Here is a 14,353-nt window from a genome sequence, read left to right as displayed (position 1 = left end):
CTCAGGCTGGCACCAAAGAGCAGAGCATTTCACAATTCCCACAGCTATACACCAACCCCAGAAGATAGAGCACAGACAGCACAGGCTGCCTCAGCCTCTCAGTGCACTCCTCTCCTCATCAGCGACACTCTTTTCACAGCTCTGCCTACAGCCCAAAGTCAGCTCTCAGCCTGCTTAAAGGGATCCCATCAAACTGACTAAGGCCCTACATTTAAGTTTTGTAAAATTAAGGGTTTGCCAATCTTAAGACCAACAAAAATATTCCTGTGCAATATTGGATTTTTTTTTTTTTTAAAACAAAGGCCAAAGATAAAAGTGTTTTGTATGGATTTAAGCAATCCCCTATTGTGTTTGCAACACCAACACTGCAGCCTTGAGCTAGCGTGGAAGATCCATAAAGCAAAAATGACTGATCCAGTTCCATTGTCCAAGCAGAATGAAGTGCAAAAACTGAGCAGGCACCAGGAGTGTGGGGGGGTAGGAATGGGGGGAGGGGAGAGAGAGAAGACCATTTGGTTTCTGTTTTAATCATCTTAGGGCAGTGGTTTTCAACCTGTGGTCCGTGAACCCTGGGGGTCCACAGACTATGTCTAAGATTTCCAAAGAGGTCTGCACCTGCATCTGAAATTTTTTAGGGGTCTGCAAATGAAAAAAAGGTTGAAAACCACTGTCTTAGGGGTTACTCGAGACTCAGGGAAGGAAGGACATTAGTGTTTCTTATCTATCCAAGTGCCCTCTGCAGAATTCCATGCACAAGAGCAAAGTAAAGCATGGTGGGAGTTAGACTGGCTCCCCCGGCACCTTGGGTGCACTGCGAGGCCCGAGATGCACAGCGTAAGGAAGCTAAACTGGTCCTGAGCTGATGCTCTGCAGCAGACTCCAGTGTCATCCCTCAGGGCCATCCTATCTTACAGTATATATAGCTCTGGGGCTCACGCACTGGGGTTTCAGCAGACTCAAACCAAGGGACACACTGTTCACAAAAAGTTTGTCCAACAGCCCAGCCGTCTGATTTGCAGCTCCCTGCCTAGGTTCCAGTGTTTTCCCCCAGCCACACAGGAGCAAGATGGAGAAATTCCTGGCAGGGGTCCATCTGAAGGGCTGTTTGTACACTATGACAGCTGCCTAGCATGGATACAATGACACCAGGCTAAAGGACTCAGAAGAGTATAGCTTTGCCCATAACATTACAGCTGGACAAGGTCGTGTGTAAACAAGCGTAAGTGCTTCCCAATGGGGAAGCTGGAAAGACTAGCTGAAAGCATGCAGGGAAAGCAGCAGAGCCCTAGTCACTCAGCTACAGGCTCATGGGCAGCTGAAAACACAGAGACCCACACAAAAGCCAGGGGGGCCTCCCTGTCATATAGCGTGGGGACAGCTCCCAGCAGAACCACAGTACAAGGGAACTGCTCACTAATGCCAGAGAGAAGGGAGCTTCTGAGAGCCCAGGAGTCATTGTCCCATCCTCACAAACTAGTAGAGGATGAATTCCCGGTGAGATTATCAGCTCTTCAGGGCAGATCTGCGCCAGGGGCTTTTCCTGCAAACAAGAGTCCCTGGCTGCACAGAATGACTTTGTTATTTCCTGAGCCCCATTAGCGTGCTGGGTGCATTGATGGCACACAGGCAACAACAAACCAACAGGCAGATCGTGCAGCTGGAGACTCGTATCCCCCAGGAGACCCCTCCCTTCCTCTCCGAGGTCAATTCACACTTGTGTGCAGCAGGGTGGCACTGTGACTAAAGTTGCATGCACTGGGGGCCTCTGCTCCAAGACCCTTTGTGTCAACATTCAGGAAACTGGCAGCACAACAGGGCAGCTCTGTTCCATTCCCCAGTGAAACAGCTCAGCAAGGAGTAGGCTGAAGGGCTCAGAGTTCACCCTGGGATCTGGTTATCTCCTCCTGCCCAGGGCCTGTCCTCCCTGCCTTTTAACCAGTATGGTGGGGTGAGGTACCCGCTCAGGCTATACTCACTGAGCCAGAGATTCACCCCCTTCCCCAAAGCCCTCACTTCCTCCCCCAACACCACATAAACGGAAGACACAAAACTAAGGGAAAGGAGAAAGGGGAAAAGGTGGGAAAAGCCCTTGTGACCTGATCCGATGCAGCGGAGCCGAGTTCCTGCAGGTGAAGAGCCCGCGGCAGTGGCGGAGCAGAGCCAGCCCTGCACAGATTAAGTCCTAGTTTGGAGAGCGAGGGCTCTGTTTATCCCTCCGCCTCCTCCCCACGCTGAAAACAGTGACAGCGCTTGTTAAAATAACTGACTGTACTTCCTCTTCGAGCAGCCCTGAAGGCAGGCTCTCCCGGGGGGAGGAGTGCGGGGGGGAAGAGACTCTTGCTGCCTCTCAGCTCTCAGACACCCCAGCGCACACACCTGAGTGCAATGATACTTTATTGGTCTGACAAACTCAAGTGTAAGAGAACGAGCTCTCAGCTGCTCTGTGTCCGAGATGGGGACAATCTGCCTGGGACAGAACTTCATCCTATGTTCAAGGTACCCCCACCCCATTCGTGACCACTGTCATTAGTGCCTATTCACGACACAATGGCAGGCTGCCGTGTATTCCAAACCTCTCCCCACAACACTCACGGACACAGCAAAAGGTTGCAGGCAGCCCAATGCCAACTCAAATAACTGTCCTCATTTCCCCAGTCAACCCTCAGCTCTCCCTCCCATGTGTCCCTGCCATTCAGCCAGGGTACGGACATGCCCGGAGCCAGTCACTCCAGCAAACATCACCCTTTCAACTCATTTCCTTCCCTTTGTTAACAGCTTCTCTAGATAAACAGATCTAGTGACAGTGGCTCCCACTTACAGAGACACTCCATTCTTCGGGAGGGATGCAACCCGGGCACACAGTGACGTATTGCCTTCTCTGTGTGCAATGACATTGCTGTTGCATTCAGATGTGATTTCATGGAGTAACCTCAACCCCACCCCCTGCCTGCTCCAGGCACCACCCTGGGCTGGAGGCTGGCCGAGAGCAGGGAACTCCCTGTTGGACAGTCCCTGCCTGGCCTCCTTGCAGTGACACAGTGAGGGGCACACACCCTGTACGTTCCTTTCACAAACAACCCACTTCTGCAACTGCATTTGTACATGTAACAAGTTTCTTCTTGAGCCCAGGCAGTGAGACAGAGAGGTGGCTGGGGTGGTGGGGGTTTCCTGCTCACTTAGCAATTAAAAAAAAAAAAAAGAAAAAAAAGTAAATTTAGTACTCCTGAAAAGTGCCGAATTGACAGCCCTGGAGACTGAGGCCTCTGTTTTTCCACAGGTCAAGTACAGAATCCCTCTTCCCCACCTGAGATCTCCCCCTTTGGGGCAAGAGGTCTCCATAGCTCATTCAGTTCTTGGCCTCTCTGCTGGGTCTACGAACAAGGAGGGAGACTAGCATCCAAGCTAGGGGTGGTACATGTGCTATGGATACCAGCCCACCAGAATCCGTATTGAGGCCCATCAAATCATTTCACACAGCAGCTAAAGAACAAGTATCAGATGGGAAGAGCCTTTGGTCACTACTGACATATGCTAGACTGGAACCAGTGACCTAGAGGTGAAAGGCTGCATGTATCCTATTCACCAGGCCCCCTTAGCCTGCCAGTCCCCTTGATCAGGTCCAGATAGGAACCATTGACCTAGAGGATTACAGCCCTACAGCAGAGTTCACTTGGGCCTGTCAGTCCCTCAGGATTCTCTCTTGCGACCTGTAGAAGTGTTATTGTGCTTTGCCCAAGTGTTGAATATGTCCACCCATGACACCCAGAAAGTAGTCTGGGGGTGAGACTGTAGAGAATGCAGGGGCTGGAGGGTGTTATCTGCTGCTGACATTTTGTACACATCCCCTCCCAAGTTTTTTCATGCTGCCCTCTTCCCACAGGGCCCCCTCCCAATTCTTATCTGACCAGATGGCAGAGCTGTGACTGACACACGAGGAACAGATCCTCGGGATATGAAGGGGCCATTGCTGCAGTCATTTTGCAGAGCAGAGCGGCACTGAAGACTCACTCTTCCCACGATACTCCTAAGAAATGAGTCACTGGTTATTGTTATTTAAGACAAAACCACTGGTAATTAGAGCCTCTAGAAATGCACACAGTTGTACTGAGTCACTGCATGACCTTACTGCTGGACCTCGTCTTTTCTCCCCTTGTCTCCTTTGACGGTTTGTTCCCCTCACCTCACCACGTCACCTCTAAAATTAGACTGGGAGAGCTCTTTGCATTTGTTTGAGCAGCACCCAGCACACTTTGGGGGCTGGCGAGAGACTATAGTAAATTCATAATAACCAAATGTCAAGGTTCTTTCTGCCAGAGCAGCACAGTCAAACTCAGGGTTGCTGCTGATGGGTATCTAGAAAGCAGCGCACAGGAAACCATTAACCAGAGGAGAGCCAGGGCCCAAAGGCTGAGCAGCAGCTACCATTACATGCAGCTATATATCCTGACAAGATCTTTGTCGCTGCAGAGGGAACACACAGTCTTAGCAAAGCAGCAGCAGGAGATGCCGGTAGGACGAGACATTAGCAATTCTTGAACCTTGCAGTACAGAGCTGTTTTTGCAGCAAATGCAGTTGGTTTCGGCCCTGTTTTTGTTTTGCTGGCCGGGAAGGAAACCAGAGTACTGCAGACGCTCAAGGGGAGGCAGCAGTAAACATTAACTTGCTGAAGCCCATGCTCAGCTCCCTCTTCAGTAAAGCCCAGCTCGCACACAGGGGAGGAATCTGTCCTCCTCCTCCTACTCCCTGCATAAACACAATCACTTATCTCCCCTTCTGATACCAAAAGGCATCTGCAGAGAGCTCCTGCAGGGAAGGGCCTAGCAGAGAGCAGACACTGTGCCTCTCCAGCCCCTAAACACCCCTTTTCCTGCCAGCTCACAGCCCCCACTCCATTCCAGACTCTGGGCCATTTCCTGCCCCAAGTACTTGTCCCTTCTAGCTATGAACAACAACAGCCATTAGCTCTGCATGATGTTCCAAAGGAGCCTAAAGGGCCTGCCAAGGGGTGCCTGATCTCAGGACTTGGAGGGAGTGGGGATTTCTTGGGCATGCAGGTGTCCCCCCCATGCTCCCAGAGTGGTTGGGGTGCTAGCTGTAACAAGCATGGGTGTGATGCTGAAAGGTGGAGGGCAGAGATTGTAACTGGGCTGCCCAGAAGGTGGTTCCTGAGCCCATCATCATCATCCAGATTCACATAGCGGGACCGGGGGATTATTTTTCCAATTTATTTTTTTTTAAGACATAAAAATTGATATGTATTTGGCCTCCATTGCTTTCAAGGGTCAGTGAGATGCCAGGTCAGGGTGGTTGGGAGCGGCAGCATAGATCTTTCTAGGTCCCCATCGTAGGCAGTAACATTCACCCTGCAGAGATCAGCCAGAGGCACTTGTGTCCTACTGACACACTTTGCATCTCCGAGCCCAGCGGTTCGGACAACCCTAGGAGAGAACAGAGGCTCCATCAATTCCTGTTTCTCAACTATGTCACAAGCAGACTTCCTGTTTTGGCCCTGCAGGAGGTAGACATGCAAGTGAAAATACCACCCCCACAAGAGCAGGTGCTCAGCTCCATGTGGATTCTGGTCACCTCCTAGAAAGCCCTTCATAATCCTGAGTTAACAAGCAATGCTCCATTTCCAAGGTGCTAGGAAAAGGCAAAGCAGCCAAAGGCCCCTCCACGGACCCATCTAGTCCTCCAAAGTCCTGTCTGTCAGAAGACTGTTTAGAGGCCAGTGTGGAATAAATTGAGGGTCTCATCCAGTTCCCAGTGCGTGGATGACAATCACAGCACAGAGCCTGGGAATTGAGTGGGCTATAGAGGCTGAACTCTCCTCTCTTCCCAAATAGGCTGGTGTCCCCTCCAGTGCGGTTCAAAAGGAAAGAGAGAACTCTTGCACTGAATCAACAAGACAAATCTCTTTCTGAAGCCCACATACGTGAGAGACTAACCCCCATGTGCAGTTTGGACGGGGAAACTAAAGGGCTCTGTCACCTTATACTGCTGTCACCAGTTTCAGTCTGATGCATTCAAGCAGAAACCACAGCTCTCAGCAATGATCCTCCAAAAGGCTGTTCCCCCTGAGCCACCACCACACAGCCCTGAGTCAAGTTTTCCAAGCAACTGAGCTTGGGCTCCATTCTGGGAAATGCACCTGTAACCACAGAGCAAGCAGCAGTTCCTGCAGGTGCCCAGTCATGTAGCAGAGTCTGTAATTAAGAGGAGAGAGAGGACTTGGAGGGCTAGAAATCAATGGCACTTCTGAAAAATCAGGCCCAAAGTGATTTGCCCAGAGTCATACAGGAAGTCCATGGCAGAGCCAGGAATTGAAAACCAGACTTCCAGGGCCCAGGCAAGTGCTTTAACCACAAGCCCAAGCATGGCACGCTCTGGCCCATGCCCATCCTAGCTAATATAACTGTGGATCTTACTATTCACATAAGCGTCTAATCCTATTTTTAATCTTTGGTGTCACTTATAACTTTGTGGCAGTGAGTTCCACAGGTTAATCATGCATTATGTAAATAGGAATTCCTTTTAGCAGTTTAAAATTTGCTGCCTTTCACAAAATGTCCACTGGATTTTGTATTATGAGAAAGGGTAAGTAAGAGCAATTTCCCTTCTCCAGACCATTCATTTTTCTGTGTACCTCTCTCATGTCCCCTCTTATTTTCCTCTCTCTCTAAACTTATCATTCTCAGTCTCTCTTCATGTGAAAGTCTCCCCAGGCCACTAATCTTTTTCATGGATGGTCTGTCTGGCCTGTTTCTTTTTCTGTGCTGTCCTTTTGGAGACAAGGCGACCAAAACTCCAGAATTCCAGGCCAAGAGGTAACATTCATTTGTAGAATGGCATAATATTCTCTCCTGTCCTTTATACAGCTGGGCACTCTGACACGAGCTAGCAGTCCAGGGCTTCCTTGTCTGGCCCCATCCCCTGCCATGCTGCATCATGCAAAAAGACACTTGGGAACTGGCCAGGTTTCTGCCTATTGCTTGTTGACACTGCCTTCGCCCACAATAAGATGACTACTAGTACCCTCAACCCCAGACTACTGCCTTTGGTCACTTGCTTCCAGCACTGCTGGAGAAAGCACTCTGGGAGCCCCAGTATAGGAGAGCAATCCAAACACCAGGTCAGTGTCTCACAACGGCTGGGTGGATGTTTCAGGAATGGGCACTAAAAGGTTAACATACACACTAATGGGACCCAAGAACTGCTGTCAGCACAGAAGCCAGTTAGCTGGCTAATGGCTTCCTTTGGCTATGTATTTGCCCCTGAGGTGGAAGGCCTGAGTGACAGAGGAACCGAGGCCAGAGTTAATGGATAAATGCTATTGATCTCACTCATTCCACTCCATACCAGAACTAAATAACCCATATGTGCAGATTCTGCTGAGCTTCCTCTCAAAGGAGTGATTTTAAAAAGCTAAATAATCTGCCTCTCTGACTGGGCTAAGGTGCATGTGTGTCAGAACAGTCTCCAAATGTTTGGAGGGGTAAATTTCAAAGGAGGGAGATGGCTTAGTTAGAAGAAACTTGGGGCAGAACTTGGAGCATGAGATGAAGTGACAATGGGTTGGTTTGGAAGGCTTAAGATTTTTGTTGGCAAATGTTTATGTCACTGTATACAAACAAACATTTCCATTGATAATAATCAAAATGTAGAGAGGCAAAGTAAGAAAAATGCTGCGTAAGAACTTAGAGTTTGATTTAAGTTGAAAATCTGGACACATGCTATGGACAGTTTGTGTTAGAATGGTAATACAGCTTTAACTTTCTGAATCTCAGCATCTACCATCATTACATAATTGCTGGCTGACACCCCCCACCCATTGTCTGATCCTTCATAATTTCCTACAACTGCAAAAATTTAAATAAATAAAAATTGGGGGAAAAGGCTTAAAAATAAACATCAGTGTCATCCATCAAAATGATTAAAAAAAATCAAATTTGCCAAGCCTGCTAACAGGACAACAAGCTGAGCTCTGGAAAAATGCCCCAGTAGCAAGATGGACAAGGCTGGGGAATTATCTCCTGGTGGCAGTCCCATCAATGGGGATGGTATAGCCTAGCTGGACAAAGCACCAGAAAACTGCGGTTGCAGTAACTCTGCACTGAGCCCTGGAGAGCTTTCCTCCATCTCAAACTCCTAAGAGTACAGCACAGAAGAACGCCCACGCCCCCTGGCGTTTAACCTGAAGCAAAGGAGGACTTGTGGCACCTCAGAGATTAACAAATTTATTTGAGCATAAGCTTTCGTGAGCTACAGCTCACCTCATCAGCTGCATTCAGTGGAAAATGCAATGGGGAGATTTTATATACACAGAGAACATGAAACAATGGGTGTTACCATACAGACTGTAACGAGAGTGATCACTTAAGATGACCTAGTACCAGCAGGAGAGCGGGGGGGGGAGGGGAGGGGAGGGGAGGGGGAGGAACCGTTTGCAGTTGACAAGTGCAAGTTTGTGGCTGCTGGTGAGTATTAGCTTCAGGTTGGGGGGCTGTCTGTAAGCAAGGACTGGCCTGTCTCCCAAGATCTGTGAGAGTGATGGGTCGTCCTTCAGGATAGGTTGTAGATCCTTGATGATGCATTGGAGGAGTTTAGTTGGAGGCTGAAGGTGACAGCTAGTGGCGTTCTGTTATTTTCTTTGTTGGGCCTGTAGGTAACTTCTGGCTCTGTAAATCTGTTTCTTCACTTCAGCAGGTGGGTACTGTAGTTGTAAGAACGCTTGATAGAGATCTTCATTCTACAAGTCATTACCCTCTGATCCCACTGAGGGTTACCAAAAGAAACTACACCATCTGCTAAAGAAACTCCCTGAAAAAGCACAAGAACAAATCCGCACAGACACACCCCTGGAACCCCGAGCAGGGGTATTCTATCTGCTACCCAAGATCCATAAACCTGGGAATCCTGGATGCCCCATCATCTCAGGCATTGGCACCCTGACAGCAGGATTGTCTGGCTATTTAGACTCCCTCCTCAGGCCCTACACTACCAGCACTCCTAGCTATCTTCGAGACACCATGGACCTCCTGAGGAAACTACAATCCATCGGTGATCCTCCTGAAAACACCATCCTCGCCACTATGGATGTAGAAGCCCTCTACACCAACATTCCACACAAAGATGGACTACAAGCCGTCAGGAACAGTATCCCCGACAATGTCACGGCAAACCTGGTGGCTGAACTTTGTGACTTTGTCCTCACCCATAATTATTTCACAGTCGGAGACAATGTATACCTTCAAATCAGCGGCACTGCTATGGGTACCCACATGGCCCCACAGTATGCCAACATTTTTATGCCTGACTTAGAACAACGCTTCCTCAGCTCTCGTCCTCTAATGCCCCTACTCTACTTGCGCTACACTAATGACACCTTCATCATCTGGACCCATGGAAAAGAAGCCCTTGAGGAATTCCACCATGATTTCAACAATTTCCATCCCACCATCAACCTCAGCCTGGACCAGTCCACACAAGAGATCCACTTCCTGGACGCTACAGTGCTAATAAGCGATGGTCACAAAAACACCACCCTATACCGGAAACCTACTGACCGCTATTCCTACCTACATGCCTCCAGCTTTCATCCAGACAAGACCACACCACACAATCCATTGTCTACAGCCAAGCTCTACAATACAACCGCATTTGCGCCAACCCCTCGACAAACACCTACAAGGTCTCTATCAAGCGTTCTTACAACTACAATACCCACCTGCTGAAGAGAAGAAACAGATTGACAGAGCGAGGAGAGTACCCAGAAGACACCTACTACAGGACAGGCCCAACAAAGAAAATAACAGAACGCCACTAGCCGTCGCCTTCAGCCCCCAACTGAAACCTCTCCAACGCATCATCAAGGATCTACAACCTATTCTGAAGGACGATCCATCACTCTCACAGATCTTGGGAGACAGGCCAGTCCTTGCTTACAGACAGCCCCCCAACCTGAAGCTAATACTCACCAGCAACCACACACCAAAAAACACTAACCAAGGAACCTATCCTTGCAACGAAGCCCGTTGCCAACTGTGTCCACATATCTATTCAGGGGACACCATCCTAGGGCCTGATCACATCAGCCACACTATCAGAGGCTCGTTCACCTGCACATCTACCAATATGTCGTATGCCATCATGTGCCAGCAATGCCCCTCTGCCGCGTACATTCACCAAACTGGACAGTCTCTACGTAAAAGAATAAATGGACACAAATCGGACGTCAACAATTAGAACATTCAAAAACCAGTCAGAGAACACTTCAATCTCTCTGGTCACTCGATTACAGACCTAAAAGTGGCAATTCTTCAAAAAACACACAACTTCAAAAACAGACTCCAACAAGAGACTGCTGAATTGGAATTAATTTGCAAACTGGACACGGTTACATTAGGCTTGAATAAAGACTGGGAGTGGATGTGTCATTACACAAAGTAAAACTTTTTCCCCTTGTTTATTTTTCTCCCCCTACTGTTCCTCACACTTTCTTGTCAACTGCTGGAAATGGCCCACCTTGATTATCACTACAAAAAGGCGTTTTTCTCTCTCTCCCCCCTCTGCTGGTAATAGCTCACCTTCCCTGATCACTCTCATTACAGTCTGTATGGTAACACCCATTGTTTCATGTTCTCTGTGTATATAAAATCTCCCCACTGCATTTTCCACTGTATGCATCCGAAGAAGTGAGCTGTAGCTCACGAAAGCTTATGCTCAAATAAATTTGTTAGTCTCTAAGGTGCCACAAGTACTCCTTTTCTTTTTGCGGATACAGACTAACACGGCTGCTACTCTGAAACCTGAAGCACTTCATTTCCTGCCAAACCTCTTCATTCTGCCTCACACAGATCTGGGGCTCGCTCCCTTTTCTCCCATGGTGCTACACAAAGATGCAGGGTCTCAGCCACACTGCCTCCACCCAAAAGACTTTCAAGAAGCCCCAGACTGAGCAGCGAACTGCTTACATCTCTGCCTGGTTAAGCCTTTGGTATCTAACAAAGGAGGGACACTGGACTGGGGATCACAAAGGGACTTGGCCTTGAAGGCACTGCTCACCACGGACCTGCCACCCACCACGCAAGGCACTGAGGGAAACATGGAACACGGGGGTTATTGTGCAGATGTTGGATCATATTAAAGAAGTTCTGTATTAAAATCACGAATGAGTTTGATTCCCCCTAGTTTAAATTCCAGGGTATTACTAATTAAGAGGTCTCTTGGTTTTTGGTACTGTTTCTCTCCCTCTGTGTGAAACTTGCAAGCTGCTAATTGTGTTACTACATTCTAAGACAGAATCTGCTCTCAAAGCAATTCTTTGTAACAACTACTCACATAGAGACTCAAAGCAATACTCTGTAACAACAGAAACAGCACCCAGAGACTCCCCGCCCTTTTGCTGTATTCATCTCGCTTTGTTAACAATTGTGATTAAAATAGAGATAGAGGATGTATGAGGATGGATGCTTGGTGTGGATAATAACTGAATGATCAGGGAGGTGCCAGCCTAAGGGTATGTCTACACTACAAAATTAGGTCGAATTTATAGAAGTCGGTTTTTTAGAAATCATTTTTATATATTCGAGTGTGTGTGTCCCCACAGAAAATGCTCTAAGTGCATTAAGTGCATTAACTCGGCGGAGTGCTTCCACAGTACCGAGGCAAGTGTCGACTTCCGGAGTGTTGCACTGTGGGTAGCTATCCCACAGTTCCCGCAGTCTCCGGAAATGAGATTCAAAAGTTCGCGGTTCTTTTCCTGTCTACCTGGCCAGTGCATCTGAGTTGAGAGTGCTGTCCAGAGCGGTCACAATGGAACACTCTGGGATAGCTCCCAGAGGCCAATACCGTCGAATTGTGTCCACAGTACCCCAAATTCAACCCGGCAAGGCCGATTTAAGCGTTAATCCACTTGTCAGGGGTGGAGTAAGGAAATCGATTTTAAGAGCCCTTTAAGTCGAAACAAAGGGCTTCATCGTGTGGACGGGTGCAGGTTTACATCGATTTAACGCTGCTAAATTCGACTTAAAGTCCTAGTATAAACCAGGGGTAAGAATCCAATGTCCATCGGCTGAAGAAGGCGTCAAGTGGAAATAACCAGAGGACCCCCCGGAGGGCAGACTGGAATCCACCCAACAGCCTCAAGGATGGGAGAACCAAAGAACAAGATAACATCTAGCAGCACGGAGCCGTCAGGAATGTGCCATCTGCTGATTGATTCAGCAACAGCATGATGAAGCAATTCCCACAGAATGGCATAGGAAGAAATTCCTATAAAAATGGACTCTAGAAAGTGAGAACTTTGGGGTCTGATTCTGCAAACCAACTTCCAGGAGCATCAGATGAGCATCTGACAAGGCCCTGCTCCCTCCTCATGTCCAGGCCACCTGGCCAGTGGCTTGGCATGAGCAACTCTAAGGCTGGTAACTATGATAACAACCTTGCAGAACCTGTGTGCGTGTGCATGAATGAATGTGTGAATAAATATGGAATGGAATGTTATAGCTATAACTAACTGCTTACTATGATTCTTTCTGTATTCATAATAAATGTGGCATTTTGCCTTTTCCCCTTTAATAAGATCCTGCTGGTTTTTATTTTATTGGTATAACACAGAAAGGATGGCATAAGCTCATTAAATGGAAACAAGGAAACAAAGATCTTCAGAGCAGGCACCACACGCTCCCGTGTGTCTCTGTAGCACCCAGTTCAGTGGGCACAATGGGAGCCTCTGAGTGCTACCATACTACAAAGAACAATTAAAGAGAATTTGGGACCAAGACCTGGGAACACCACCTCAGCTCACCCAATGGAATCTGCCCTCAGGACTCACCTCTCTAGGTCCTGCCCCACTTCAATGAAGAGAGATGGTCTGAGGTCACACTCCTGGGGCACAACTTGTCTATCACCAGACATGACCTGACCAAAGGGGTTCCCATCCATACCCCACCATATCTGGCATGCTCAGACTCTCCTGAAGCTTGGCTTCGTGCCCTGGTCCAACTCAAATGCCTTCCCTCAACCCCTTGGACAGCCTTGTTTAGATCAGTAGCTCTCAACCTTTCCAGACTACTGTACCCCTTTCAGGAGTTTGACTGGTCTTGCATACCTCCAACTTTCACCTCACTTAAAAATGACTTGCTTTCAAAATCAGACACAAAAATACAAAAGTGTCACAGCCCACTATTACTGAAATATTGCTTACTGTCTCATTTACACCATATAATTATTAAAAAAAATCAATTGGAATATAAATATTGCACTTACATTTCAGTGTATAGTATATAGAGCAGTATAAACAAGTCATTGTGTGTATGACATTTTAGTTTGTACTGACTTTGCTAGTGCTTTTTATGTAGCCTGCTGTAAAATTAGGCAAATATCTAGATGAGTTGATATACCTATCCCCTGGAAGATCTCCGAGTACCCCGAGTTGAGAACGACTGATTTAGATCATCTACCAGTGTTAGGTCTTTATAGAGCTCCAGTTGTCAAGGTTCTTGGCACTACAGTGTCATAAATCCAGGACTGTTGGGGAGCCACCAGCTGCTCCACTGTCCCCCACCTCTGCAGCCAGCAGAAATGCTCATGGACAGTGACATCGGAAGGTCACAAGCTTCTCGGTAGCAGAATAACCAGGGCAAGGCTGCCACGTTAGCAGATTAAAGTCCAGCTCAGAGCGCTGCCCTCTGGGACAAGGTTAGTGACACACAAGGTGGGCAGGCAGCCTGGCCCTCAGCAGCCTGGTTTCATGCAGACACAAGAGGGTAACGTTAGGTGAGATGCGAGTGGGAGGGAAGAGAGCTCTTGAACAGTGATGTTGCTGCAGCTGCTGAAACTACACAGCTTGGGCAAGCTAATAAAAATGCCACATACTTATACACTGCTGGCCTGTGCTTTATCCTCCTGGATCCCCAACGGCTGGGCTGGCTGCCCTGGAGGGAAGGGAGGACGCCTTTGTGGGGCAGGTGGAGTCTAGAGACACAAAGAGAGTGGTCAGCAAGCTCCACATACCCCCACCTGCCAGCACCATGACACGCACAGCCTCCCCTCCCACCACGAAGCAACCTTGCCCTGTCACCCCCATCCTCAACACCCAGCACTCTGAAGCCCCCACCTTGGTTGCACTCCCCCCAGTGTATGCACCACCATTCCTGGGAAGTTATTCTTTGGGGGGGGGGAGGTGGGGGGCGAAGTTCTGTGGCTTATGTTACACAGGTCAGATTAGATGATCACAATGGTCCCTTCTGACCTTGGAATCTATGAGTCACTCCAGCAGCATGTCACTGGAGCCCATACCTATATAGAATCATAGAATATCAGGGTTGGAAGGGACCTCAGGAGGTCATC

The 14,353-nt window shown here is 48.4% G+C and overlaps 1 protein-coding gene across 6 annotated transcripts in view; it reads right to left on the bottom strand.

Moving 5' to 3' along the window:
- Positions 1 to 14,353, bottom strand: part of DGKZ (diacylglycerol kinase zeta) — a 105,670-nt gene that overhangs the window by 54,345 nt on the left and 36,972 nt on the right. For 3 of the 6 annotated variants that reach the window (XM_074955357.1, XM_074955358.1, XM_074955359.1), the window contains exon 2: positions 13,880 to 13,978. The exons of the other annotated variants lie outside the window; for them this stretch is intronic. In XM_074955357.1, coding sequence (XP_074811458.1) covers positions 13,880 to 13,978 — 99 coding nt within the window. The remainder of the gene's footprint in view (positions 1 to 13,879; positions 13,979 to 14,353) is intronic. 6 annotated transcript variants of the gene reach the window in all.

Source organism: Natator depressus, chromosome 6 (assembly GCF_965152275.1).
Source record: "Natator depressus isolate rNatDep1 chromosome 6, rNatDep2.hap1, whole genome shotgun sequence".
Taxonomy (NCBI): domain Eukaryota; kingdom Metazoa; phylum Chordata; order Testudines; family Cheloniidae; genus Natator; species Natator depressus.
This window is presented reverse-complemented; position numbering and strand designations above follow the sequence as displayed.